The 27,423-nt window shown below is 44.9% G+C and overlaps 1 protein-coding gene across 1 annotated transcript in view; it reads left to right on the top strand.

Annotated features, from left to right (window-relative positions):
• The first annotated feature begins 279 nt into the window (after nucleotides 1-279).
• Nucleotides 280-27,423, top strand: part of tcerg1l (transcription elongation regulator 1 like) — an 87,363-nt gene continuing 60,219 nt past the window's right edge. Inside the window, exons 1-5 of the mRNA XM_049564394.1 lie at nucleotides 280-784; nucleotides 4,286-4,500; nucleotides 6,909-6,995; nucleotides 7,077-7,227; nucleotides 17,888-18,046. Coding sequence (XP_049420351.1) covers nucleotides 4,300-4,500; nucleotides 6,909-6,995; nucleotides 7,077-7,227; nucleotides 17,888-18,046 — 598 coding nt within the window. The 5' untranslated portion in view covers nucleotides 280-784; nucleotides 4,286-4,299. The remainder of the gene's footprint in view (nucleotides 785-4,285; nucleotides 4,501-6,908; nucleotides 6,996-7,076; nucleotides 7,228-17,887; nucleotides 18,047-27,423) is intronic.

Here is a 27,423-nt window from a genome sequence, read left to right as displayed (position 1 = left end):
ACCATCACTCCATCACCACTATCACTGCTGCTGCTGACAACAAAACAAAGATGATAAAATAAATAAAAACAAAGAGGAATAAACATTTTTTTCTGCCCAGAGCTACAAAACAAACATTGAGATATTAAATGGATTATTTGAATATTGATTATTAATAACTGATCACTTCAGCTCTGTTTTGGGACACACACACACACACACACACACACACACACACACACACATACACAAAACACACACACACACACACACACACACACACACACACTTAACGGGGAGGCGGCTCTTTGATCTGAAAGCGGCTCCATTTACCGGAGCTTTAATCGGTTTGTACCGAAAGACAGAGACAGAGGGACAGAGAGGGAGAGGGGGGGAGACACACAGTGTGAGACACAGTGAGACGGAGACAGGGAGACAGACACTTGGAGTGAGACAGAGGGAATGAGACAGAGTAGGGGAGGAGAGATTCCGTGACCGGATCGCGGCTCTGCTGCACGCGGACTCCGGTATTTTTCTACCTACAGGCGTCGCATCGTCCGCTGCCGCCGTGACACCAGCGGTCTGTCTGTCTGTCTGTCTGTTGGTATGTGAACGTCACTGTTGCTCCTCGTCGCTCGTGTGCTTATACTTTCACCTTTACCGGATGGGAGGATGATCTGCGGACCTGAGTGAAGACCTCTGAGAGCTGCAGCTTAAGGCGCGAGCCCGACGTCCAGGACGTGACCGGACCGGACCGCCGGTCTGAGGAGCAGTTTACCGGAACAGAGGCTGGGAAGCTCTGCAGGTCGGTAGGTGACACACAACCCGTTAACTGACCCGTTACAAACCTGTGATGTTGTTAGTGAGCTGCAGACGCTGCATCATCATCAGGACCGATCCTGACAGCTGAAACCATCCTGCATGTTTGTGTTTATTCAGAGATGTTATTTGTTGTTTTCATTTAATGGCGGGGTTAAATAAAAATTAAAGTGTAATTGAAACTGTAGATCAGATATCAGAGATAGGCTATATATTAACATTCAACTGGACTTTAATGTGAGATTCTTTCAATACTTTTATAATTATTATCATGTTAATATTAATTATTAAATGATTAGCCTATATAATTAATATTTTATTTATTAATAGTTTACTTTTAAGTTCCTTTGTAAAATTATTCTGATCCATTTAAATAAAATCTGCCAGGTCTGAATGTTGTTAAATGTTCTTCAGATAAGTTTTTACTGTTTATTTTTTATATTAATTATTTCTCCTGTGATTTTACGGTGTTTGTATCTGTAACTGCTCCCTGACCCTTTTACATTATTGTGTGTTTATTTTAAGTTCTAATCATGGTTTCAAAAGGTGCGGCTGAAATAAGGTTTACACCAGTTTAACTGTTACTGCTGCAGTAACACAAATTATAATAATTATAAGTTATAATATTTTTTATTTTGAATCATCATCAGGGAGCCGATAAAAATGAACACGATCTTTACACACAGACACAAGACAAGAGGACCTAGAGGAGAACCTTGAGGTGCACCAGCGTCTAGTGGAGTCTGGACTGATCTGGTTCTGAGGAAGATTCAGGACACTGAAATCTTCACTGAGGAGAATGACTAGGAGATGTCACCGTGATCAACAGTTCATGTTCTACAAAGTTCATTACCGGGAAAACCCATTCTCACTCTGATGTCATCAAATAGCCAGGCTTGGTCAACGACCTCTGGCATCAGAGACAGGCGAAAAAATGTGTCCTTTCATGTCAGCATGAAACACAACCAGTCACCATTATTGTTTAACCGTGCCTTGTGGCGTCAGATGGAAACACAGCTAGACAACAACACAAGTTAAGGGGGCGGAAAGTCCAAGTACAGCAGGTGGGAGGGGGGGGTGGATGGATCCAACAACCAATGACTTTCACCCAGGAGGCCAGTGTTCACTTCCTGTAAGCCAAACCGTGTTCTTTTTTCCTAAACCCAACCGTGTGTGTGTGTGTCGGCTAAACGTAACCACGTGTGTGGTTAGACTGTATCAAACTGTACATTTCCTGTGAAAACAGAAGTGTATTTTGAAAACAGACAATGCATGTAACAGGCTGAAGTTGACACAGCGTCCCAGAACGTCAACAACCAACACACCCAGGGTACCTTGGACGTCATATGTGGACTTTGAAAGTCCATGACCAAACGTGGACATGTGACGAGGTCACAGTGAGGATGAGCTGTCTGGGCAGAGATGATGAGTTGTTAAACTTGGAACAGAGGGTGGAACAGAGAGATCAGCAGGTGATGGTGTTTGGCTTGTAAACATGAACTGAAGCAGGCTGTAAACATCAGTTTGATCGAAGTGAGACCACAGGAGCAGAAACTGAAGACAAATCATTATTTTGTTTTTGATGTTACAACGAATAAACTTCTTCTGATTATCCTTTTCCACCCAACATGGACTGGTTCCATTCTGGTTCCTGTACATACTTTTGGTTCAGAACCTGAAAAGATGGTTCTCTGCTGGAAGCAGTGTAAACCATGATGACCTCAGAGGGTGTGTCAGATTCTACAGGTTAGAAAGAAACGGGAACTCTGAGAAATCATTGGGGAAAAGAGAGCGTGCAGTTTGTTCAGGGTCAGGGTTCCTTTTTAAGGGTGGAAACAGATATCTGTCATAACTCAACAAAAGTTCACTGGAAATCAATGTAACACCCTCCGTCAGTGACACATCTTTGATTAGAATTATTCTGATCAAAACTGGTGGAAACATGGCTGGTTTGCTGGATAGCATCAAGGTTCCAAGAATCCTAAACGGAGCTGGCTTAAGAACCAGAGCTGATCTGGTGAAAAAGTGGTGTTACTGATGAACAGTTACATTTCAAACCCTGATCCATCTCGTCAGAGGAAACTGAAGAGTCAATTAACAATGTAGATAACATCAGGGACCTGTCAGCCAAACCAGTGGAACCAGCAGAACCAGCCAAACCAGTGGAACCAGCAGAACCAGTGGAACCAGCAGAAATAGCAGAACCAGCCGAACCAGTGGAACCAGCAGAAACAGCAAATAGAACCAATGAAACCACTTCCTCAGTGACAAATGTGATGAGGGTCTTAATTGACCCTTTGTTAAGTCCCACCTCTCAGATTTAGACTGGTCAATCACAGTGTGACATCGGCAGCTCTGACAAGGGTCTGACAATAACATGGCTGAGCTCCGTCGGCTCTCAGACTGTCATTTGACATTTCCTGGAGATTGTCATGTACTGATGATACTTGTTTCCTGGAGCACGTCATTTGTTCATGATACTCATTACCTGGAGTTCGTTGTGTGCTGATGATACTGGTTACCTGTGTTAGGGTCAGTCTTCGTCTGTTTAACCGGTATCTGTTGCTGAGTCAGTTTGACTTGCTGTTATATGTTTTTAAAACATGGTGTAAAACCGTCCGACTGCTTCTCTCTGACAGTATGATGGACCATTACAAAGGGGCGGGACTTAGTGACGGATCAACTCTAGTTGGTTGGTCAGGTGATTGATTTGATGAGACAGGTAATCTATCTGATCAATAGTTCTTCCTGTTTGGTGGTGATGAACCTTTAGACCATTGAAACAAATGAAAAACACATTAAAACAAATCAGTAGAGACAACGGAGTCACACTTAAAGACCTTCTTAACCTGAGACTTCAGTTTCATATCTTGTTCTTCTTCATCAGTGTGATCAATTTTCAGTATTGATGAAGAGTCAGTGTGTTTCTATTGATGTTGGTGCAGATTTTAATGTATTTATTTTGCATGAATTATTGTATTATTGTGTTGTGGTTCAGATACAGTAATGATGAAGTGGTTATAAAGTATTGATGAGGTACTGATGTAGTATTGATACTGTGCTGCTGTAGTTCTGATGTTTTAAACATAAAGATGATCTTACAGCTGTTCTCAGATCAAATTCTTTCCTTTATGTCTCAATCTGTTGAATGTCACACACTTGAACGATGATCTTATCTTCTTACAGTCTTTGCAGATGTTGTTGGTTCCAATTTTTTCGGACCCAGACTGATGACTCAGCTCTACTTAATGTGTAAAACTGTATTTTTAATAGAATTTATATTTGATTTCCAAATTTCTGCTGACTTTTTAATATTTTATTTATCACTGACTTTGATCTCTCATCGTTTCTTCATGTGACTTTCATTGTTGTGTTTCCTGCTGTGCCTCGTTTTACTTGTTTTACTTCTGTTTTACCTCCTGTGTGCAATGCATGCAGGGTAATCTCATCCATCAGTATGCTGCTGATTATTGGTTCTGTCTGTCAGGTGGTGATGTCATCATGATGCTGCCGGTCTCCAGGTTTAAAGGTCAGCCAGTTGGCATGGTAACCACCTCAACACCCTGGCTGTCCTTCAGCAGTGACCCCGCCCCCCACTGGCTGTGGTTGTCCAGCTGGTCAGCAGCAACGTATCAGACCACGCCCCCTCTGGTATTCTACCCCCCAGCTATGTGGATACCTGAACACACACACCTTATACAGGTAATACACCTGATACAGGTAACACACCTGACACAGGTAACACACCTGAAACAGATACACACCTGATACAGGTAACACATCTGACACAGGTACCACACCTTATACGTGTAACACACCTGACACAGGTAACACACCTGACACAGGTAACACACCTGACACAGGTAACACGCCTGATACAGGTAACACACCTGACACAGGTAACACACCTGAAACAGATACACACCTGATACAGGTAACACACCTGAAACAGATACACACCTGATACAGGTAGCACACCTGACACAGGTAACACACCTGATACAGGTAACACACTTGATACAGGCAACACACGTGAAACAGATACACACCTGATACAGGTAACACACCTGACACAGGTAACACACCTTATACGCGTAACACACCTGACACAGGTAACACGCCTGACACAGGTAACACGCCTGATACAGGTAACACACCTGACACAGGTAACACACCTGATACAGGTAACACACCTGACACAGGTAACACACCTTATACAGGTAACATACCTGATACGGGTAACACATCTGACGCAGATAACACACCTGACATAGGTAAGACACCTGAAACAGGTAACACATCTGACACAGGTAACACACCTGACACAGGTAACACATCTGACACAGGTGACACACCTGACACAGGTAACACATCTTACACAGGTAACACACCTGACACAGGTAACACATCTGACACAGGTAACACACCTGATACAGGTAACACCCCTGATACAGGTAGCACACCTGACACAGATAACACACCTGACACAGGTAACACACCTGACACAGGTAACACACCTGATATGGGTAACACACCTGACACAGACAACACATCTGACACTGATAACGCACCTGACACAGGTAACACACCTGATAGAGGTAAGACGCCTGACACAGGTTGCACACCTTATACAGGTAACACACCTGACATAGGTAATGCACCTGATACAGGTAACACACCTGACACAGGTAACATACCTGGTACAGCTGACTAAACTTAGGTCTGATAAGATCAGTTTGATGTTCACCAGTCATTGTTAGAAAAGATTATCTCAGTGGTGTGATGTGACGTGTCTCTCGGTGAGTTCAGCCTCCTCTGCAGTTTGGTGATAAATCAGTGATCAGTTTGAACCGTTGTTAAAACACAGATCATTTCGGTGTCCGTCGTGTTAAATCTTCGGTGTGATGATAAGATCAGTGATCAGTTTGACGTTCACCAGTCGTTGTTAGGACACAGATTATTTTGGTCGTCTCTTTGTGAGTTCAGCCTCCTCTGCAGTCTGGAGATAAGATGAAACTTTAATGATCCCTGAGGGCAGAGTGAATAATTGTCTGTTAATTATTGGTGGCGTGTTAATTATCTCATGCAGCGCTTCCTTAAGTCTTTCTCCATAAACTCCAGTGATAGATTTTAACATCGTCTCCGCAGACGTTCTGATGTTTAAAGGTTGTTTGTAGTGAAGAAGAAGAGACGTGACACAGCGAGCTGAAACCTCGACCACACATTCTTGTGATTGACCTGAACGTTAAAATGAGACGAGTCTTTTATTTAAAATCTTCTTCATCTTGTTGAAAAGATCTTTTTCAAATATGATGATGATGATGATGATGATGATGTGTGTTCAGAGACCTTCATCTTTCTTCATCATTCTTTCTGCAGAGTACAAATGTCAGGGATGCCGCTGGGCTGTGGACAGACTGCCTGAGAGAAGACTGTTGTCTGTCTTCTGTCTGTCTGTCTGTCTGTCTGTCTGAACTCCACACTACACTCTACACCCGGTGTAGGCGGTTCTCAGCTGGTTGCCATAGCAACACCACCTCAACTGACATCAGTCTTTGTCAGTTGCAGTTTTTTTTTTTTACCGGCGGCCATTTTTATAAAATCTGATTCGACTAAAGAAAAAAAAAATTTATACAAATTTTGACGATAGTTTGATTTAAACTGTTTCCTGTTTGTGTGCGCCCAGCGGACGCCACTGACTCACCTGCTCTCTGCTGCAGTGTGTCACAGAGTGCTTTGGACTGATAAATAAAATTTATTATTATTATTATTATTATTATTATTATTAACTTGTGTCCTGGAAGACTCCGAGTCACGACACTGACTCTCAGTGTTGTTTCACCTGCCGGCTCACCCGTTACAGGTCTTTACAAACTGTCCTGTCAGCCCGTGGTTCTGCACCTGGGTTCTAACCACACCTTAAACACACATATGTACATACATATACCCCCGTGTATTTACACACACACACACACACACACATATATGCAAACAACTACTGGTTCTTCATGTGTCAGTGGTTCTCTGACTGTGGGTTTGGTTGTTTTGGTTCTAAGGGGATAAGGAACGAAGGAAAAGTGTGAAACCATCAGCTGTTTTTATTGTTCTAGTGGGAACGTCCGGCTGTTGAAGTGGTTCCTCTTGTCCCTCCGTTTTATGGCTCTCCACATCTTCATCCTCCTCATCCTCTCCCCAAGGTATATACACACACACACACACACACACACACACACACACACACACATTAGCATGATGCTAACTTGCTAACATGTTTGCAGCTAGCTGAAGGCTGGGTCTCACCAGACGAAATGGGCGTGTTTCAGAGGAGAGACAAACCCCTCCTCCTGACCAATCACAATCACATCATGCAGAGGCCAGTAAGACATGCCCCCAGGACACGACTGCTGCTGTCTCCTTCTCGAATCTCAGGTAGGAGATCATCTGACATAGCAGACATAGGAAACAAGGTCCTTTTTTAAGCCCCTCCTCCTGATTAATGTAAATCTAAATGTTTGGATTTGTTCATGTGTTTCCACCTACATGAGGTCGGTGGTGTATCACACAAAGGTCATGTGACATGTCATGTGGACCGTTTACGTGTTGTGTGTCCGTTCAGATCTGACGTTCTGTTTCCACCGCTCAGGTTCTGTTCAGAACACACACACAGAGACAGGAGAAAACTGATAGTCCGTCCAATCACAAGCTACTTGTGAGCTACTGAGCTCACTCTGGGAGCAGGAAGTTCTAGTTTACATTTGCATCATTTCCTGTTGGCGACCAATTAGCTGCCTTTATTCTGCTGCAAGTCGGCTGGAATTGAACCAGCGATTTTGGGAGGACAGATATATTTTGGGGATGCTGTATTCACGTCTGCCACGTTGCCATGACAACAGTGCTTGTTGCCAGGAGCTGATTGGCTGTGTGGCTCGCTGTTCAGAGAGATTGAATGTGTGTTTTTGCTGCAGAGACACACGCACATATAAAAGTGCTGTCAAATGTAATATGAAGATGATTGGTCAATTTAAAATCACCCAGTGGAGCATGATGGGAAATTTCTGCTGCTTCACATCTGAGACAGCAGACATGTTTGTGTGTTTTATCAAATGACTCAAAGCGACAGGGTCGGAGCTGAAGAAAAACACTGGTGACATTTGTATAGATATGATTTTAATCAGAAAATAAATCAGTTTGTTGTGTAAAAACAGAAACAAGAGAAGTTTCACTGATTAATTTACAACGATGGATCACTGAGAGCAACATGAACGTCACATCACTGGCAGCTGCTCTCTGCGCCATCTCAACATCCAAATCACAAAACACAATGTCATAATGACACAATAGTGAAAACAAAAAGTTTTGCAGCGACTGCAGTTTGTTTTCTTTGTGTTTTTTTGGTCATCATCATTCAACAGGTTTGTGTGCAGTTGATGCTAAGATCTTATCTACCATCTTATTCAGACTGAATCACATAAAGCCACACACGCGCTGACGAAAACATAATTACAAAGAATACAAACTGGTTCCTTGAGTTTGTCCGTTCTGAGCTACTGTAGAAACATGGCGATGAAACATGAGGACGACCCGCTCCCTCTGTAGATATAAAGGTCTCAGTCTAAGGTAACAAAAACGCAACAATACTTTTTTTTCATTATTTATGCATGTTAGAGACATTTTTCTGTGGTTGTGATAAGATGATGTCAGATATCTGACACAAGCTGATGCTCAGATGTCTCAGCTGGAGGTCGATCGTCCTGGTGTTTATCCACACTTTGTAGAGGTGTTTTTTCTGTCCTGGTGGGCAGGAACAGTCCCTTTTCTTTGGTTATCATGTTGAAATATCATCTAGAGATGAAAACTAAACCACTTAGTGATAATTCTGACCTGAGCTGACGGAGGAAGAGGGAAAAAAAGAAAACTAAAATTTTTAAGAGAACATTGAGAATTACAGTTTGTTTTTGTTTGTGCAGGTTCAGCGACCGAAAAAATCCCACACAGTCCATTTATGAATTTACCCGTCAGAGTTTAATTACAGAGTCATCTACTGGACGTCAGAGGAACTGCAGCTTCTCTTTATTTTCCAAAAAGAACAGGAAGAACAGCTGAATCATCAGGATGTCAGAAAGTCTGTTGAACTGGGCCGGACTGGTCCCCAATGTCGTCTCTTCTTATCGGTCATGTGTCTTTCAAAAACAGAAACCACTGGATGCTCTCAGTTCCCAGTTCTCAGTTAGTATTTGAGTTGTATGTTTTCCTCAGAAGCCTCTCTGTTAATTTGTTTGAGACGACGTTCACATACAGTCAGGAGCTCATGGAGATAAACACATGCAGATTAAATTTGCTTTTATTTTGGTGAACGTGGGCGTGTGTTCATGTTGTAGATGTTTTCTGGCAGGAACTCCGTTTCTCTTCACTTTACACCTTGTCAGGATCAATTTGTCTCAGAAGGAAACAGTCTGCATGTGAAATCCACCTCTGCTGAACCAGGACTGAAAATCACAAACAACAACAACACCTGTGATGTCTCAAACAACCAGCAATACCTCTAAAAACAATAACAACAACAACAAATAACAAAAGTCGTCATGTCTTCAACAACACTGCACCAGGAGGAACCCAGGGCCCTCTGCACCAGGAGGAACCCAGGGCCCTCTGCACCAGGAGGAACCCAGGGCCCTCTGCATCAGGAGGAACCCAGGGCCCTCTGCATCAGGAGGAACCCAGGGCCCTCTGCACCAGGAGGAACCCAGGGCCCTCTGCACCAGGAGGAACCCAGGGCCCTCTGCACCAGGAGGAGCCCTGGGCCCTCTATACCAGGAGGAAACCAGGGCCCTCTATACCAGGAGGAACCCAGGGCCCACTGCACCAGGAGGAACCCAGGGCCCTCTATACCAGGAGGAACCCAGGGCCCTCTGCACCAGGAGGAACCCAGGGCCCTCTATACCAGGAGGAACCCAGGGCCCACTGCACCAGAAGGAACCCAGGGCCCTCTATACCAGGAGGAACCCAGGGCCCACTGCACCAGGAGGAACCCAGGGCCCTCTGCGCCAGGAGGAACCCAGGGCCCACTGCACCAGGAGGAAACCAGGGCCCTCTATACCAGGAGGAACCCAGGGCCCACTGCACCAGGAGGAACCCAGGGCCCACTGCACCAGGAGGAACCCAGGGCCCACTGCACCAGGAGGAACCCAGGGCCCACTGCACCAGGAGGAACCCAGGGCCCTCTGCACCAGGAGGAACCCAGGGCCCACTGCACCAGGAGGAAACCAGGGCCCACTGCACCAGGAGGAACCCAGGGCCCACTGCACCAGGAGGAAACCAGGGCCCACTGCACCAGGAGGAACCCAGGGCCCACTGCACCAGGAGGAACCCAGGGCCCTCTGCACCAGGAGGAACCCAGGGCCCACTGCACCAGGAGGAAACCAGGGCCCACTGCACCAGGAGGAAACCAGGGCCCTCTATACCAGGAGGAACCCAGGGCCCACTGCACCAGGAGGAAACCAGGGCCCACTGCACCAGGAGGAACCCAGGGCCCTCTATACCAGGAGGAACCCAGGGCCCTCTGCACCAGGAGGAAACCAGGGCCCTCTATACCAGGAGGAAACCAGGGCCCACTGCACCAGGAGGAACCCAGGGCCCACTGCACCAGGAGGAACCCAGGGCCCACTGCACCAGGAGGAACCCAGGGCCCTCTGCACCAGGAGGAAACCAGGGCCCACTGCACCAGGAGGAAACCAGGGCCCACTGCACCAGGAGGAACCTAGGGCCCACTGCACCAGGAGGAACCCAGGGCCCTCTGCACCAGGAGGAACCCAGGGCCCTCTGCACCAGGAGGAAACCAGGGCCCTCTGCACCAGCGTAAGGTCTGACAGTCACTCTGAGGATTTCATCCTGGTACCTAACAGCAGTCAGGGTACTGTTGGCTCTGACATGGAGGTGTGTGTGACCCTCCAAGGATCTGCCTCCCCAGACCATCACTGACCCACCACCAAACCAATCATGCCACGTTCACCATTTCACACCTGTCACATGTGCTCAGTGTGAACAGACTGATTTTTCATTGTTGAGTCTTTTCTTCAGTTTCTGTGTGTGTGTGTGTGTGTGTGTGTGTGTGTGTGTATCAATGTGTTACCTGGCCACCGCCTACCCTGCCAAGTCCTCTACGGCCAACTAAGGGGTGCAAAACGGGCTGCTGGCGGCCAAAAAAGGCGCTACAAGGACTATACCAAAGACCTTTTTAAGTGCACTACCATCAACCCCACACAGCCTGAAACTCTGGCACTCGACCGATCAGCCTGGCAGGCCACCTGTGCCAGAGCAACCTCACACATACACAACAGTGATCAGCAGAGAAGGACCGAGAGACGTGCCCAGAGACAGGGCAGCCCGAATTCCCCCTACATCCAGGCTCCCCTGCCCTGACTGCAGATGGATGATTGGCTCACGTGTCGGCCTCGATAGCCACCTGAAGTGGCACAAGCAGCAACGTCGCTGAACCCCTCCCCCTCCCTGAAGCAAGTGTCATCATTGTACACGATGGACAGCTAAGAGAGATCAATGTGTTATATATTGTACAGTGTGTGTATTGTGTGGTGTTAGTGTATCAGTGTGTGATATATATTGAGGCAGATGTGTTGCAGGCTGCTCCGATGATGCTGTGTGAAATATAAACTGCAGATAATTAAAGTGTGGAGGGACGGATGAGACGTTTGTCTCTTGGTGAGGACTCGTCAACACGAGCGGAGCATCATGATGCGTTTACCATCTTTACACAGATGTTTTATTGTTGCTGTGATGCTGCTGCTGTCAACAGATTTAGGTCAGTGTTTCCTGAAAGGAGCACAAACATGTGGAGGCGGACTGATCTGCCAACACATCCATGGTACACACACGCACACACACACACACATCAACACACACACACACACACACACACACACACACACACACACACACACACACACACACACACACACACACACACACACACACACACACACACACATTAACACACACACACACACACACACACACACACACACACACACACACACACACACACACACACATACACACTGATCTGTACTCAAACAGTAAAACATGTTAAAACATGTGAGATCAGTCCAAGTGTCAGAGCAGTGTTTCTTCTCTTCATCACAAACAGAGCGTCTCATTGGTTCGTCACTTTATCTGTGTCAACGTTAATGTTCAGTTCATTTTTATTTTTTTCATTTTTCAACTTTCCCGAAAGGTGGCAGCACGGTGGTGTGGTGGTTAGCACTCTCACCTCACAGCAAGAGGGTTGCCAGTTCGATCCCGGGCGTGGGAGCCCTTCTGTGCGGAGTTTGCATGTTCTTCCCGTGTCAGCGTGGGTTCTCTCCGGGCACTCCGGCTTCCTCCCACAGTCCAAAGACATGCAGGTTAATTGGTGACTCTAAATTGTCCGTAGGTGTGAATGGTTGTCTGTCTCTATGTGTCAGCCCTGTGATAGTCTGGTGACCTGTCCAGGGTGAACCCTGCCTCTCACCCAGTGTCAGCTGGGATAGGCTCCACCCCCCCGCGACCCTCAAGAGGATGAAGCGGTTAGAAGATGAATGAATGAATGAATGAACTGTGTGTCTCTGTGTGTCTCTGAGAGTCTCTGTGTGTCTCTGAGTGTCTCTGTGTGTCTCTGTGTGTCTCTGAGAGTCTCTGTGTGTCTCTGAGAGTCTCTGTGTGTCTCTGTGTGTCTCTGAGAGTCTCTGTGTGTCTCTGTGTGTCTCTGAGAGTCTCTGTGTGTCTCTGAGAGTCTCTGTGTGTCTCTGAGTGTCTCTGTGTGTCTCTGTGTGTCTCTGAGAGTCTCTGTGTGTCTCTGAGAGTCTCTGTGTGTCTCTGTGTGTCTCTGAGAGTCTCTGTGTGTCTCTGTGTGTCTCTGAGAGTCTCTGTGTGTCTCTGAGAGTCTCTGTGTGTCTCTGAGTGTCTCTGTGTGTCTCTGTGTGTCTCTGTGTGTCTCTGAGAGTCTCTGTGTGTCTCTGAGAGTCTCTGTGTGTCTCTGTGTGTCTCTGAGTGTCTCTGTGTGTCTCTGTGTGTCTCTGAGTGTCTCTGTGTGTCTCTGAGTGTCTCTGTGTGTCTCTGTGTGTCTCTGAGTGTCTCTGTGTGTCTCTGTGTGTCTCTGTGTGTCTCTGAGTGTCTCTGTGTGTCTCTGTGTGTCTCTGAGTGTCTCTGAGAGTCTCTGTGTGTCTCTGAGAGTCTCTGTGTGTCTCTGTGTGTCTCTGAGAGTCTCTGTGTGTCTCTGTGTCTCTGTGTGTCTCTGAGAGTCTCTGTGTGTCTCTGAGAGTCTCTGTGTGTCTCTGTGTGTCTCTGAGAGTCTCTCTGTGTCTCTAAGTGTCTCTGAGAGTCTCTGTGTTTCTCTGTGTGTCTCTGTGTGTCTCTGAGAGTCTCTGAGAGTCTCTGTGTGTCTCTGTGTGTCTCTGAGAGTCTCTGTGTGTCTCTGTGTCTCTGTGTGTCTCTGAGAGTCTCTGTGTGTCTCTGTGTGTCTCTGAGTGTCTCTGAGAGTCTCTGTGTGTCTCTGAGTGTCTCTGAGAGTCTCTGTGTGTCTCTGAGTGTCTCTGTGTGTCTCTGAGAGTCTCTGAGAGTCTCTGTGTGTCTCTGAGAGTCTCTGAGAGTCTCTGTGTGTCTCTGTGTGTCTCTGAGAGTCTCTGAGAGTCTCTGTGTGTCTCTTTGTGTCTCTATGTGTCTCTGTGTGTCTCTGTGTGTCTCTGTGTGTCTCTGAGAGTCTCTGAGTGTCTCTATGTGTCTCTGTGTGTCTCTGAGAGTCTCTGTGTGTCTCTGTGTCTCTGTGTGTCTCTGAGAGTCTCTGTGTGTCTCTGTGTGTCTCTGAGAGTCTCTGTGTGTCTCTGTGTGTCTCTGAGAGTCTCTGTGTGTCTCTAAGTGTCTCTGAGAGTCTCTGTGTTTCTCTGTGTGTCTCTGTGTGTCTCTGAGAGTCTCTGAGAGTCTCTGTGTGTCTCTGTGTGTCTCTGAGAGTCTCTGTGTGTCTCTGTGTCTCTGTGTGTCTCTGAGAGTCTCTGTGTGTCTCTGTGTGTCTCTGAGAGTCTCTGTGTGTCTCTGAGTGTCTCTGTGTGTCTCTGAGAGTCTCTGAGAGTCTCTGTGTGTCTCTGTGTGTCTCTGAGAGTCTCTGAGAGTCTCTGTGTGTCTCTTTGTGTCTCTATGTGTCTCTGTGTGTCTCTGTGTGTCTCTGAGAGTCTCTGAGTGTCTCTATGTGTCTCTGTGTGTCTCTGAGAGTCTCTGTGTGTCTCTGTGTGTCTCTATGTGTCTCTGTGTGTCTCTGTGTGTCTCTGAGAGTCTCTGAGTGTCTCTATGTGTCTCTGAGAGTCTCTGTGTGTCTCTTTCTGTCTCTGTGTGTCTCTGAGAGTCTCTGTGTGTCTCTTTCTGTCTCTGTGTGTCTCTGGGTGTCTCTGAGAGTCTCTTTGTGTCTCTTTGTGTCTCTGTGTCTCTGTGTGTCTCTGTGTGTCTCTGAGAGTCTCTGTGTGTCTCTGTGTGTCTCTGAGAATCTCTATGTGTCTCTGAGAGTCTCTGTGTGTCTCTGTGTGTCTCTGAGAGTCTCTGTGTGTCTCTGTGTGTCTCTGAGAGTCTCTGTGTGTCTCTTTGTGTCTCTGTGTGTCTTTGTGTGTCTCTGAGTGTCTCTGTGTGTCTCTGAGAGTCTCTTTGTGTCTCTGAGAGTCTCTATGTGTCTCTGAGAGTCTCTGTGTGTCTCTGTGTGTCTCTGAGAGTCTCTATGTGTCTCTGAGAGTCTCTGTGTGTCTCTGTGTGTCTCTGAGTGTCTCTGAGAGTCTCTGAGTGTCTCTGTCTGTCTCTGAGTGTCTCTGTCTGTCTCTGAGTGTCTCTGTGTGTCTCTGAGAGTCTCTGAGTGTCTCTATGTGTCTCTGTGTGTCTCTGAGAGTCTCTGTGTGTCTCTGTGTCTCTGTGTGTCTCTGTGTGTCTCTGAGAGTCTCTGAGTGTCTCTATGTGTCTCTGAGAGTCTCTGTGTGTCTCTGTGTGTCTCTGAGAGTCTCTATGTGTCTCTGTGTGTCTCTGAGAGTCTCTGAGTGTCTCTATGTGTCTCTGAGAGTCTCTGTGTGTCTCTGTGTGTCTCTGAGAGTCTCTGTGTGTCTCTTTCTGTCTCTGTGTGTCTCTGAGAGTCTCTGTGTGTCTCTTTCTGTCTCTGTGTGTCTCTGGGTGTCTCTGAGAGTCTCTTTGTGTCTCTTTGTGTCTCTGTGTCTCTGTGTGTCTCTGAGAGTCTCTGTGTGTCTCTGAGAGTCTCTGTGTGTCTCTTTGTGTCTCTGTGTGTCTTTGTGTGTCTCTGAGTGTCTCTGTGTGTCTCTGAGAGTCTCTTTGTGTCTCTGAGAGTCTCTATGTGTCTCTGAGAGTCTCTGTGTGTCTCTGTGTGTCTCTGAGAGTCTCTGTGTGTCTCTGTGTGTCTCTGAGTGTCTCTGAGAGTCTCTGAGTGTCTCTGTCTGTCTCTGAGTGTCTCTGGGTGTCTCTGAGAGTCTCTGAGAGTCTCTGTGTGTCTCTGTGTCTCTGAGAGTCTCTTTGTGTCTCTTTGTGTCTCTGTGTGTCTCTGAGTGTCTCTGAGAGTCTGTCTCTGAGTGTCTCTGTCTGTCTCTGAGTGTCTCTGGGTGTCTCTGAGAGTCTCTGAGTGTCTCTGTGTGTCTCTGGGTGTCTCTGAGAGTCTCTGTGTGTCTCTGGGTGTCTCTGAGAGTCTCTTTGTGTCTCTTTGTGTCTCTGTGTGTCTCTGAGAGTCTCTTTGTGTCTCTGTGTGTCTCTGTGTGTCTCTGAGAGTCTCTTTGTGTCTCTGTGTGTCTTTGGGAGTCTCTGTGTGTCTCTGTGTGTCTCTGAGAGTCTCTTTGTGTCTCTGTGTGTCTCTGTGTGTCTTTGGGAGTCTCTGAGTGTCTCTTAAAGTCTCAGGGTGTCTCTGGCCCAATCCCAAACCGGCCCCTATCCCCTCGCCCTATTCACTCCCCCTCCGTTTGCGCGGTCACGCGGCGCTCCGCCATATTAAGGGCTGTCCCAAACCAATTATCGCTGAGTGCGAGTGGACTGCTCAGCCCGTAGATAGCGAGTCAGTGCAGGCTTCTGATGAGCCCAGCAGGAAGCGCAACATCACAATGGAGGAAACAACGTACAAATGAAAGAATTCCGTCTTTCTACTTCGTAAAATATTTTAGATCAAACACACACATTTGTTTTTCCTCACACTGACTTTACAGTCTCAAACAAACTCAGAATGTTTGGTGTCAAAAGATGAAAACCTCCACGTCCATATGCTCAAATAAACTATTTAAAACTGTCTAAAAAAATTCCTCATCCCATTCTCATTTTTTTTTTTATAAAAAATCTATAATTCTCTTATCAGACTTATCCAAGTTTATTTTTAATATAACTCATTTTAATTAATATTTAAATGGGTTTTTGTTTTGTTTTGTTTTTTGTTGTTTTTTTTTATAGCCTGTTGCTCTATTTTGCTTTCACAAAGCATCTGTCGGTTTCCATGGTTACATCTGCTTCCTTCTTCCGGTAGAGTGGCGAGGGCGTCCCATGGTATGGCTTCTCTTTCATACACTTCCCCTTAATCAGGAGTGCCCTCCACAGCTGGGAGTGTAACTTGATTTGGAGTGACACTGGGTAGTGAAGTGGTAGTGGGTAGGGAGTGGTTTGGGACTGGGCCTCTGTGTGTCTCTGGGTGTTCCTCAGGGTCTCACCTGGAGGTCAACATGTAAAGTCCTGGTCCTGGTCCTGGTGCTGGAGGACAGGGAGGAGGAGGAGGCCAACCAACAACATTTACAGAAAGTCTATCAGACCAAATAAAAACCTGTCCAGAGTCAAAAACATGTTCACTCTGTCATCATGTCTGTTTTTATCCTCTGTAATGTGAACATGTGATTTTTGTGTTTTAACCACACTGTGGTTAAAAGTTAAAGATTTTTTCAATTCTCAAGGCTTAATTCTTAAGAGAGCAGGAAGGACGTGTCTAGAGTGTGTGTGTGTGTGTGTGTGTGTGTGTGTCTTTGTTATGCCATGTTCACACTACATGACATTTCTGTCCATTCTGACATTCACTATGTCACATTACTTGATTGTGAAGCCATAAAATCGTGCCGTGACTTGGCCAACAGACATGACAGACAACACGATGGTACACACCAGTCACCCCAGGTCATCCTTCAATGATAATGTAAAAAGTGCCACCAGATGGGCAGAGCTACATTTGAAACACCGCACTGACGTCACTGAATCCTCCACAGGAAGTTCCTGCAAATGTTTCACAATAAATACCTGTTTAGAAAATGAAGGGATTCGCTCAGCTTCGAATTTGAAACAGAAACAGGAGGTGTTGCGGATTAAAAGTAAAATTAAAAATATAAAAATACAGAGGGAATAATAAATAATGGCCTGTTTCTAATGTAGTGTGTTTGAAATGAAGCTGGAAGCCTCTGCAGTTGTGGTCAGTGAAAGCCACTATATTTTAATTTTCTTACTTTATATCCTCCATTATGAATAAAGAACATTCTTTGCTAGCCTGATGATAATGGCAGTACTCAGCGTCTTCATAAAGTGCCTCTGCTGTTTCCTTTTTACTCTGTGTGCTAACGTCCCTACAGGAAATATCAAAAAGGCTGGGCTGTTGTTGTCCTACAGTTTCCATGGCAACAGACCACTCTGTGCTCCTATTGGTCAAAGTGACGGCTGAGACGGGAGAAGTCATGGAAGACAAAAAGAACATCAAACATGCTAGACTTTATGTTGGGACGTTGTGAGGCGTCCCAGACATGGCTTCGGTTGTCGTCTACTATGACACACTACACGAGATAAAACCATGGATTATCATGTACGACACTCGTTCACGATCCATGCCATCACTGTACGACGTTGTGTCGTGCTGAAACCAGGCTGATATCATGTAGTGTGAACCAGGCATTACAGTGTGTGTGTGTGTGTGTGTGTGTGTGTGTGTGGGTGTGTGTGTGGGTGTTACAGTGTGTGTGTTGAAGCGCATGGTCTCAATTCATTGGTCCTTGAGTTCAGGTGTTGAGGTGTCGTTGAGCTGATGCAGACCAACATGATTGTGTGTGTCCAGGTTCTGTTAGAAGAGAACACACAACAAAGACAAGAGACTCTGAGAGAGATGACACCTCCTCCTCCTCCTGCTCCTCCTCCTCTTCCTCCTTATCGCCCCTGCAACTCCTCTCTGTGTCTCCTCTCCACCTGCCTCTCCTCACTGCTCCTCCTCCATCAGGTGAGTCTGTTTTCGTCTCCTCATAAGCATCTGATATTTCAGAATTTGTAATCTGGATTAAGATGATCCAGATGATGAAATCTGGGACCAGGTGTTCAGACGTAATCTGATCAAATCTGGGTTTTATGATCAGATCAAATCCTGAAAATAAGATGTTTAAAGAAAAATAAGATTCTGAAATCAGATGAGATCGTGATCCAGTGATGGTGTAATCCAGCATTGATGTGATCCAGTGATGGTTTGATCCAGTCATGATGTGATCCAGTGATGGTGTGATCCGGTAATGATGTAATCCAGTGATGATGTCATCCAGTAATGATGTCATCCAGTGATGATGACATCCAGCAATGATGTCATCCAGTGATGATGTGATCCAGTGATGATGTGATCCAGTGATTGTATGATCAAGTAATGATGTGATCCAGTAATGATATTATCCAGTGATGATGTGATCCAGCGATTGTGTGATCCAATAACGATGTGATCCAGTGATGATGTGATCCAGCGATGGTGTAATCCAGTAATGATGCAATCTAGTGATGATTTAATCTGGTGATGATGTGATCCAATGATGATGTAATCTAGTAATAATGTGATCCAATGATGACGTACTTTGGTAATTGTGTGATCCAGTGATGGTGTAATCCAGCAATAATGTGATCCAGTGATGGTTTAATCCAGCAATGATGTGATCCAGTGATGGTGTAATCCAGTAATGATATGATCTAGTGATGTGTAATCCAGCAATGATGTGATCCAGGGATGGTGTAATCCAGTGATGATTTGATCCAGTGATGATGTGGTCCAGTGATGGTGTAACCCAGCAATGATGTGATCCAGCGACGGTGTAATCCAGTGATGATGTGATCCAGCGATGACGTGATCCAGTAATGATTTGATCCAGTGATTGTGTGATCCAGTGGTGATGTGATCCAGTAATGATTTGATCCAGTGATGGTGGAATCCAGTGATGGTGTGATCCAGTGATGGTGTAATCCAATGATGATGTGATCTAGTGATTGTGTAATCCATTGATGATGTGATCCAGTGATGGTTTAATCCAGTGATGATGTAATCCAGCGATGATGTGATCCGGTGATGATGTAATCCAGTGATAGTGAGATCCAGTGGTGGTGTAATGCAATAATGATGTATAGAATTAGAAGTATGACTAATGATGACAGCAGCAGCAGGAGGCATCTGGCAGGACCACGGCAGCAGCACAACCACACACGTCACGCTGTCCAGGCACCGCTGTGATATGAGTTAATCTGAGAGATTAAGAGAGAGAGAGAGAGAGAGAGAGAAGGAGAGAAGTCAGCCTAACTAGGGGCTGGTACAGGGCAAGCCTGAGCCAGCCCTAACTATAAGCTTTATCAAAGAGGAAAGTCTTAAGTCTAGCCTTAAATGTGGAGGGAGACAGTGTCTGCCTCCCGGACCGTAACAGGAAGATGATTCCACAGGAGAGGAGCCTGATAGCTGAAGGCTCTGGCTCCTGATCTACCTTTGGAGACTTTAGGGACCATGGCGTCTTTATGACTAAAATATGAAGATGAGGATGAAGAGTTCCACGTGTTCGTTGAAATCTGCTGTTAATATTTAATTTCAGAGAGTCTGCAGAGGAGAACCATCAACCTGGTTCACCCCTTAACTGGTTCCAGCGGTTCCATTAGTTAAACTGGTTCCACTGGTTCCACTATTCAAGTGGTCAGTGTAGTGAGGAGGGCTCATGTGAACACCTGAGAACTTGTTGATAAACAGTCGGAGCTGTTGTTGTTTCATAGTTTAAATATTTCACTGCTGCAGTTCATAAAAACTCTGATTCATTAAACCGCTGATAAAAACTTTATTTCCACAGCTGCTTTCAAACAATAGGCTCGTTCAAGATGAACCAGGCCTGCGCAGATTCGTTCATCGGTGATTGCCGCACAATGCATGCCGGTTAGTTTTGTGTCTGACTTCATCCCGACTTGTTCTGATGTATTATAAAAGTGGACAGCGATAATCTTGCAGTAGTGAGGTGGCCAGAGTTTTTAGAGCCATGCGCTGCAGTTGCTCTCCACCGATTGTAAGAACCAGGGCATGATGGGAAACACCTGGCTCTCACCTGATCTAACAGCTGATTGGTTTGATGTTGACTCAACAATATGACATTTTAGATAAACTTTTTATTTTAGCTGAATTTCATTGATTTAAATTTTATTCGTCTGATTTGAAGTTTATTCTGTGAACAGAAAACATGTTGTGTGACTGATGGTGAAGTTTAGTCATCACAGACTAAATACATTCATCATAAACTATACAGAGTCTATGTATTAATATTGGACTGTTATTGAAGTATTTAACATCACAGAGACTGGTGGTCAGTGAGATATGAGAATTCTTAAACTAACATCTGTACAGATGTGAAGCTCTGACTGTATCTGACTGATGTTTAATGAAAACTGTTTTTTTTCCCTCTGAACATATATGTATATATATATATATATATATACATGATAAAAACATCAGAAACAACAAATCCCACTAAAATGTTTTTAATAAACCAAAAACTCATTCTCAGTGACGTCAGAAAGTTGTCCTAAGAATTAAACCTCACTGTGGGTCTCATCTGTGTGTCGGGCACGACTTAACACTAGGACCGCCAGGATTACAGAGCCCCTCCAAGCGCCGCAATGGTCTGCCTGACCGTCATATGTAACTTCATTGTTTATGCTGCCCGTGTGCTCAGAAGCACACAAAAAATGCATTTTTGAGTAATTCCCGAGAAGTTATGATAAAATAAAATAAAATATTACAGACTATAGAATAGGACTGACAACCTCTCCAGTGTCTCATGTCAATTAATTAACACTATTTGTCAGCTTTTTATAATGCCTTTTTTTTCTTGCTGCTGCACTGCTGATGCACTGTGTCTCCAGTTGAAAGTGGTGATTTGCTAAAGACATTCTACAATAATAAGTTAAATTAACTTTTGATCTATAATATTGTTGGCTATATTTCGCATTTTAATTAAAAAAAAAACCTTAAAAATAAAAGAAATAAACACCGAAATAATTAGTGGAAACTTTGTTTTTAGTGACACTGCTTCTCTCTGACATACTAACACACACACACACACACACACACACACACACATTGAACACGCGATTGAATGAATGAATGAACATTGGAAGTGGTTCAGCTGCAGTCCCGCCGGCTGGCGCGGTCACTGTTGAGATTACATTCATTTTTTATGATGAACAAAATGTTTTTTTATTGACCATATGAATGGTTTTGTTTTCAAATAAATATTTGGAAACGAAAATGTATGCCTTGGTGTACTTTTACAGAGTTTTGCAATATGTATAGCCACCTGTATGTATCAAAATGTATGATTTTCAGCAGCGGTCTGTGTGTGCTCAGAATTCTAGCGTGTTTCATTTTTGTAACTTAAAGGCTTCAGAAAACATACAAGACACATTTTTAGGAAAAGTCATAGGAAGAGAAGCTTGTAGGTTTTATCTAAACAGAGTTAATTGCATTATAAAAACCCAAACAGTCTGTCAGACTGTCGTGGCGGTTCTAGTGTTAAACATGCCGTGAAAAAACCAAACCACCCTCTGATTGGTTCTGTGGGTTTTTTTCTGAAATCTGACAGGTGACAATGACGAGAGGTTTCTGTGAAAATTTAGGATTTAAGATCAAAACTTTTTTATAGTGAGTCGTCAAAATTGAAACTGTTTCACTTCTGTCTCACCTCCACTTCCTCCAGTGACCTGTATTCTTGTGACAGCTGCATTGTGGGACTTGTGGTCTTTTTGCAGCTGCATTATAGGACCTGTAGATTTGTTACAGCTGCATTATGGGACTTGCAGTCCTGTCAAAGCCTCCGTCTCTCTGACAGTTTATAGCAGCCCTTCATCTCTCACAGACTCTCCTCCTCCTCCTCCTCCTCCTCCTCAGTCTTTGTTCTTTATTGTTTGGCGTCTCTGTTGTTGACTTCTAATCGTTGCCAATTAAAATCCGGCTCTTGTTGATTTCATGCTGTTTTCAATCTGCAGCAGCAGCATCGTCTTTGGTTTCCTGCAGCAGTGAAACAAATCTGCAGCTCAGCGTGTCATCATTGGAAATACACACAAACATGGACAAATGATTAACAGCAGCACGAAGCAGGAATAACCACAGAAGAAGAAACAGGTCAAAACCACAAGTCTGCAGAGACACAGATGTTCTTTGATTCATTCATTCATCGGATGATTCAGAAAGGAGGTTCTCAGGATTTTCTCAGGATGTTTTCTGGAGGTTCTCAGGATGTTCTCTGGAGGTTCTCAGGATGATCTCAAGAGGTTCTCAGGATGTTCTCGGGAGGTTCTCTGGAGGTTCTCAGGAGGATCTCTGGAGGTTCTCAGAAGGTTCTCAGGATGTTCTCTAGAGGTTCTCAGGATTTTCTCATGATTTTCTCTGGAGGTTCTCAGGATGTTCTCAGGATTTTCTCTGAAGGTTCTCAGGATGTTCTCTAGAGGTTCTCAGGAGGTTCTCAGGATTTTCTCAGGATGTTCTCTGGAGGTTCTCAGGATGTTCTCAGGATTTTCTCTGGAGGTTCTCAGGATGTTCTCAGGAGGTTCTCTGGAGGTTCGCAGAAGGTTCTCAGGAGGTTCTCGGATGGTTCTCAGGTTGTTCTCAGAAGGTTCTCAGGATGTTCTCAGAAGGTTATCAGAAGGTTCTCAGGATGTTCTCAGAAGGTTCTCAGGATGTTCTCTGAGGGTTCTCTGGATGTTTTCTGACATCAGAGGCTCCTCACTTTCAACATGTGACTGACATGATGAACTAAAATCGTCCTGGGTCTTAATTCATGTGGCGCCGTCATTGTGATGAACTTCCTGTTTCTTGTTAATGATACAAATTTACATCAAAATCTAAAAATAAGTTTGTTTCATTTCACACATCTGTTGTTGTTTCACCATCTGACACACTCATTAACTCACTCAGTATGTGTGTTACAGTGTGTGTGTGTGTGTGTGTGTGTGTGTGTGTGTGTGTGTGTTCTGCTGTTTTGTGAATAATAAATGATTCATCAGCTTTTATAAAATGTAAAGCAGCTCGTTACAGCAGTGTGTGCTTATGCTGTGTTTGATTATCCTGAAACTGTGTGTGTGTGTGTGTGTGTGATTTCTCAGAGGCATTGTTTAATCTCTTACCCACAATTCCCTGCTCCTCTGATCCAGACCTGTGTGTGTGTGTTTGATGAGGTAATGAGTTCTGAATAGAGCTGGTAAGGTCACACACTAAGGGCTACAGACAGACAGAGGGAGGGACTACAGACAGACAGACAGACAGACAGACAGACAGACAGAGGGAGGGGCTATGGGCAGACAGACAGAGGGAGGGAGGGGCTACGGGCAGACAGAGAGAGGGAGGAGCTACAGACAGACAGACAGACAGACAGAGGGAGGGGCTACGGACACACTGTAGATATGAGGAGGTCCTGACCAGGTGTGTGAAGTCAGACCAGGTGTGTGAAGTCAGACCAGGTGTATGAGGCTAGACCAGGTGTATGAGGCTAGACCAGGTGTGTGAGGTCTGACCAGGTGTGTGAGGCTAGACCAGGTGTGTGAGGTCAGACCAGGTGTGTGAAGTCAGACCAGGTGTATGAGGCTAGACCAGGTGTATGAGGCTAGACCAAGTGTGTGAGGTCAGACCAGGTGTGTGAAGTCAGACCAGGTGTATGAGGCTAGACCAGGTGTGTGAGGCTAGACCAGGTGTGTGAGGCTAGACCAGGTGTGTGAGGTCTGACCAGGTGTGTGAGGTCAGACCTGAAGTGTGAGGTCAGATCTGAAGTATGGGGTCAGACCAGGTGTGTGAGGTCAGACCAGGTGTATGAGGCTAGACCAGGTGTGTGAGGCTAGACCAGGTGTGTGAGGCTAGACCAGGTGTGTGAGGTCTGACCAGGTGTGTGAGGTCAGACCTGAAGTGTGAGGTCAGATCTGAAGTATGGGGTCAGACCAGGTGTGTGAGGTCAGACCAGGTGTGTGAGTTCTGACCAGGTGTGTGAGGTCAGACCTGAAGTGTGGGGTCAGACCAGGTGTGTGAGGTCAGACCTGGAGTGTGAGTTCTGACCAGGTGTGTGAGGTCAGACCTGGAGTGTGAGTTCTGACCAAGTAAGTAAGGTCAGACCTGGAGTGTGAGTTCTGACCAGGTGTGTGAGGTCAGACCTGGAGTGTGGGGTCAGACCTGGAGTGTGAGTTCTGACCAGGTGTGTGAGGTCAGACCTGGAGTGTGGGGTCAGACCTGGAGTGTGAGTTCTGACCAGGTGTGTGAGGTCAGACCTGGAGTGTGGGGTCAGACCTGGAGTGTGAGTTCTGACCAGGTGTATGAGGTCAGACCAGGTGTGTGAGGTCAGACCTGGAGTGTGAGGTCAAACCAGGTGTGTGAGGTCAAACCAGGTGTGTGAGGTCAGACCAGGTGTGTGAGGTGAGACCAGGTGTACGAGGCTAGACCAGGTGTGTGAGGTCAGACCAGACCTTACAAAAAGCCTGACCATCACCTGACCTTCTGACAGAAAGCCTGACATCACCTGACCTTCTGACAGAAAGCCTGACATCACCTGACCTTCTTACAAAAAGCCTGACATCACCTGACCTTCTTACAAAAAGCCTGACCATCACCTGACCTTCTTACAGAAAGCCCCGAAGGCAGAGATCACACACAGCTGGGACAGAGACGACGTCTTTTTTTCTTCTCGTAAATTCTTTAATCTCTTAAATTCAGACTTTCTTCTCAAAGTATCCCTCCCCCCCTCCTCCTCCTCTTTGTACATTTCTAATGTAATCTTGTTTCAAACAAAGACGCATTTCTCTCTGCAGGTGTCACAGCCAGGCCCACTACATGAGTCTAAGAATTTTGTGTTGAAAACACACACACACACACACACACACACACACACTGTGTCAGTAAAAACCTCCTGATCTGTGTTGTGCTCAGGAGCAGTTTGATAAAGTGACTCTATAAACTGAGACCAGAGCTTTATTGAACACAGACACAGACACACACACACACACACACACACACACACAGTGCTCCAGGGTGTAATTGGGTGTTTTCAGGAGGACAGCTCATAGCTCATCTTTACAGGCTTCTGCTTTATGCTGCAGACACACACACACACATACACACACACACACACATACACACACACATTGAGCTCAGTCTTTATTGATAACCAGGTGATTGATTAAAGAAGCTGAAATTGAGGTAATTTACCAAAGGAGCCGTTACAGTGTGTGTGTGTGTGTGTGTGTGTGTGTAGGTGTGAGATGTTCAGGTGTCGCCAGACGTTATAGATAAAGAGTCATGTGACAGTTTGGGCCCAGCAATTTACTTTTACCGTGAGTTTCAGATGAAGTGATCTCCAACAGACATGACATTAAAGATGAGTTAGTTAGTTTTGTAAAATTTTAGAGTAAAAAAAAAAAGAAAGGAGCACCGTCAGAAAGTCTGAACAGTGAGACAGCTGAGCAGTGAGACAGCTGTCCCCAGGGTCTCTTGTTGACGGTGATGGTGAGAACAGAGCAGGTGACTCCTGACAGCTTGTCCCAACACTCAGCAGCGATGGGCTCCTCTAAACAGCTGCCTGCACTCTGAACACTCAAAGACCTGATGAAGACTAGAGGAAGATAGCAAAGTGTTTTCAGGGAGTTGTTCCCTCACTTGGTCATGTCATTAAGAAATGGACGTTAACAGGAGTTAACAGGTCAAAGTGAAAGCTTTGTGAGAGAGCTGCTCATAGGATCATTAGAAAGGAAGAGTGGTGGTGCACTGTTCTACTGTGCAGACACACCTGGACAGATATGACCTTCATGGAAGAGTCATCACAAGAAAACCTTTCCTGTGTCCTCACCACAGCTGAAGGTTTGATCACGCCCCTCACAGTCCCCCGACCAAACATCTGTGGATAGAGATCAAAGAGCAGAGCATGAAGATGGCCGAAGAAGAAATCCTCCAAACAAGAACTGAAAGGCTCTGAGCTGGATTCAAACAGGGTTTAGAAGAAGGGGGCACTACTGAGCACTGACCATGCAGGGGGCCCAAACTTTGGCTTCAAGCCCTTTTTGTTCTCTGTTAAAAGATGAAATTAAAAAGTTTAACCTTGATTAAAATACTCCAGAAATGTTTCATCTTTAACTTCATGACTTCTGGAGATGAGGTCATCTTCTAATCGAACTACTCACAGGAAATTAAGTTTGGACCAAACTTTACCTGTGACTGTAGGTGTCAGTAGATCACATATTTAGGTGTCAGTAGATCATATATTTAGGATTCAGGTGTCAGTAGATCACATATTTAGGTGTCAGTAGATCATATATTTAGGATTCAGGTGTCAGTAGATCACATATTTAGGTGTCATTAGATCACATATTTAGGATTCATGTGTCAATAGATCATATATTTAGGTGTCAGTAGATCACATATTTAGGTGTCAGTAGATCATATATTTAGGATTCAGGTGTCAGTAGATCATATATTTAGGTGTCAGTAGATCATATATTTAGGATTCAGGTGTCAGTAGATCACATATTTAGGTGTCAGTAGATCATATATTTAGGATTCAGGTGTCAGTAGATCACATATTTAGGTGTCAGTAGATCACATATTTAGGATTCATGTGTCAATAGATCATATATTTAGGTGTCAGTAGATCACATATTTAGGTGTCAGTAGATCATATATTTAGGATTCATGTGTTAGTAGACCATATATTTAGGTGTCAGTAGATCATATATTTAGGATTCATGTGTCAGTAGATCATATATTTAGGTGTCATTAGATCACATATTTAGGATTCAGGTGTCAGTAGATCATATATTTAGCTGTCAGTAGATCATATATTTAGGTGTCATTAGATCACATATTTAGGATTCAGGTGTCAGTAGATCATATATTTAGGATTCATGTGTCAGTAGATCATATATTTAGGTGTCAGTAGATCATATATTTAGGATTCAGGTGTCAGTAGATCACATATTTAGGATTCAGGTGTCAGTAGATCATATATTTAGGTGTCAGTAGATCATATATTTAGGATTCATGTGTCAGTAGATCATATATTTAGGTGTCATTAGATCACATATTTAGGATTCAGGTGTCAGTAGATCATATATTTAGGATTCATGTGTCAGTAGATCATATATTTAGGTGTCAGTAGATCACATATTTAGGTGTCAGTAGATCATATATTTAGGATTCAGGTGTCAGTAGATCACATATTTAGGTGTCATTAGATCACATATTTAGGTGTCATTAGATCACATATTTAGGATTCAGGTGTCAGTGGATCATATATTTAGGTGTCAGTAGATCATATATTTAGGATTCATGTGTCAGTAGATCATATATTT

This window comes from Epinephelus fuscoguttatus, linkage group LG20 (assembly GCF_011397635.1).
Source record: "Epinephelus fuscoguttatus linkage group LG20, E.fuscoguttatus.final_Chr_v1".
In the NCBI taxonomy this organism is placed as follows: domain Eukaryota; kingdom Metazoa; phylum Chordata; class Actinopteri; order Perciformes; family Serranidae; genus Epinephelus; species Epinephelus fuscoguttatus.
Note: the sequence above shows the minus strand (reverse complement) of the source record. Positions and strands in the feature narration are given on the sequence as shown.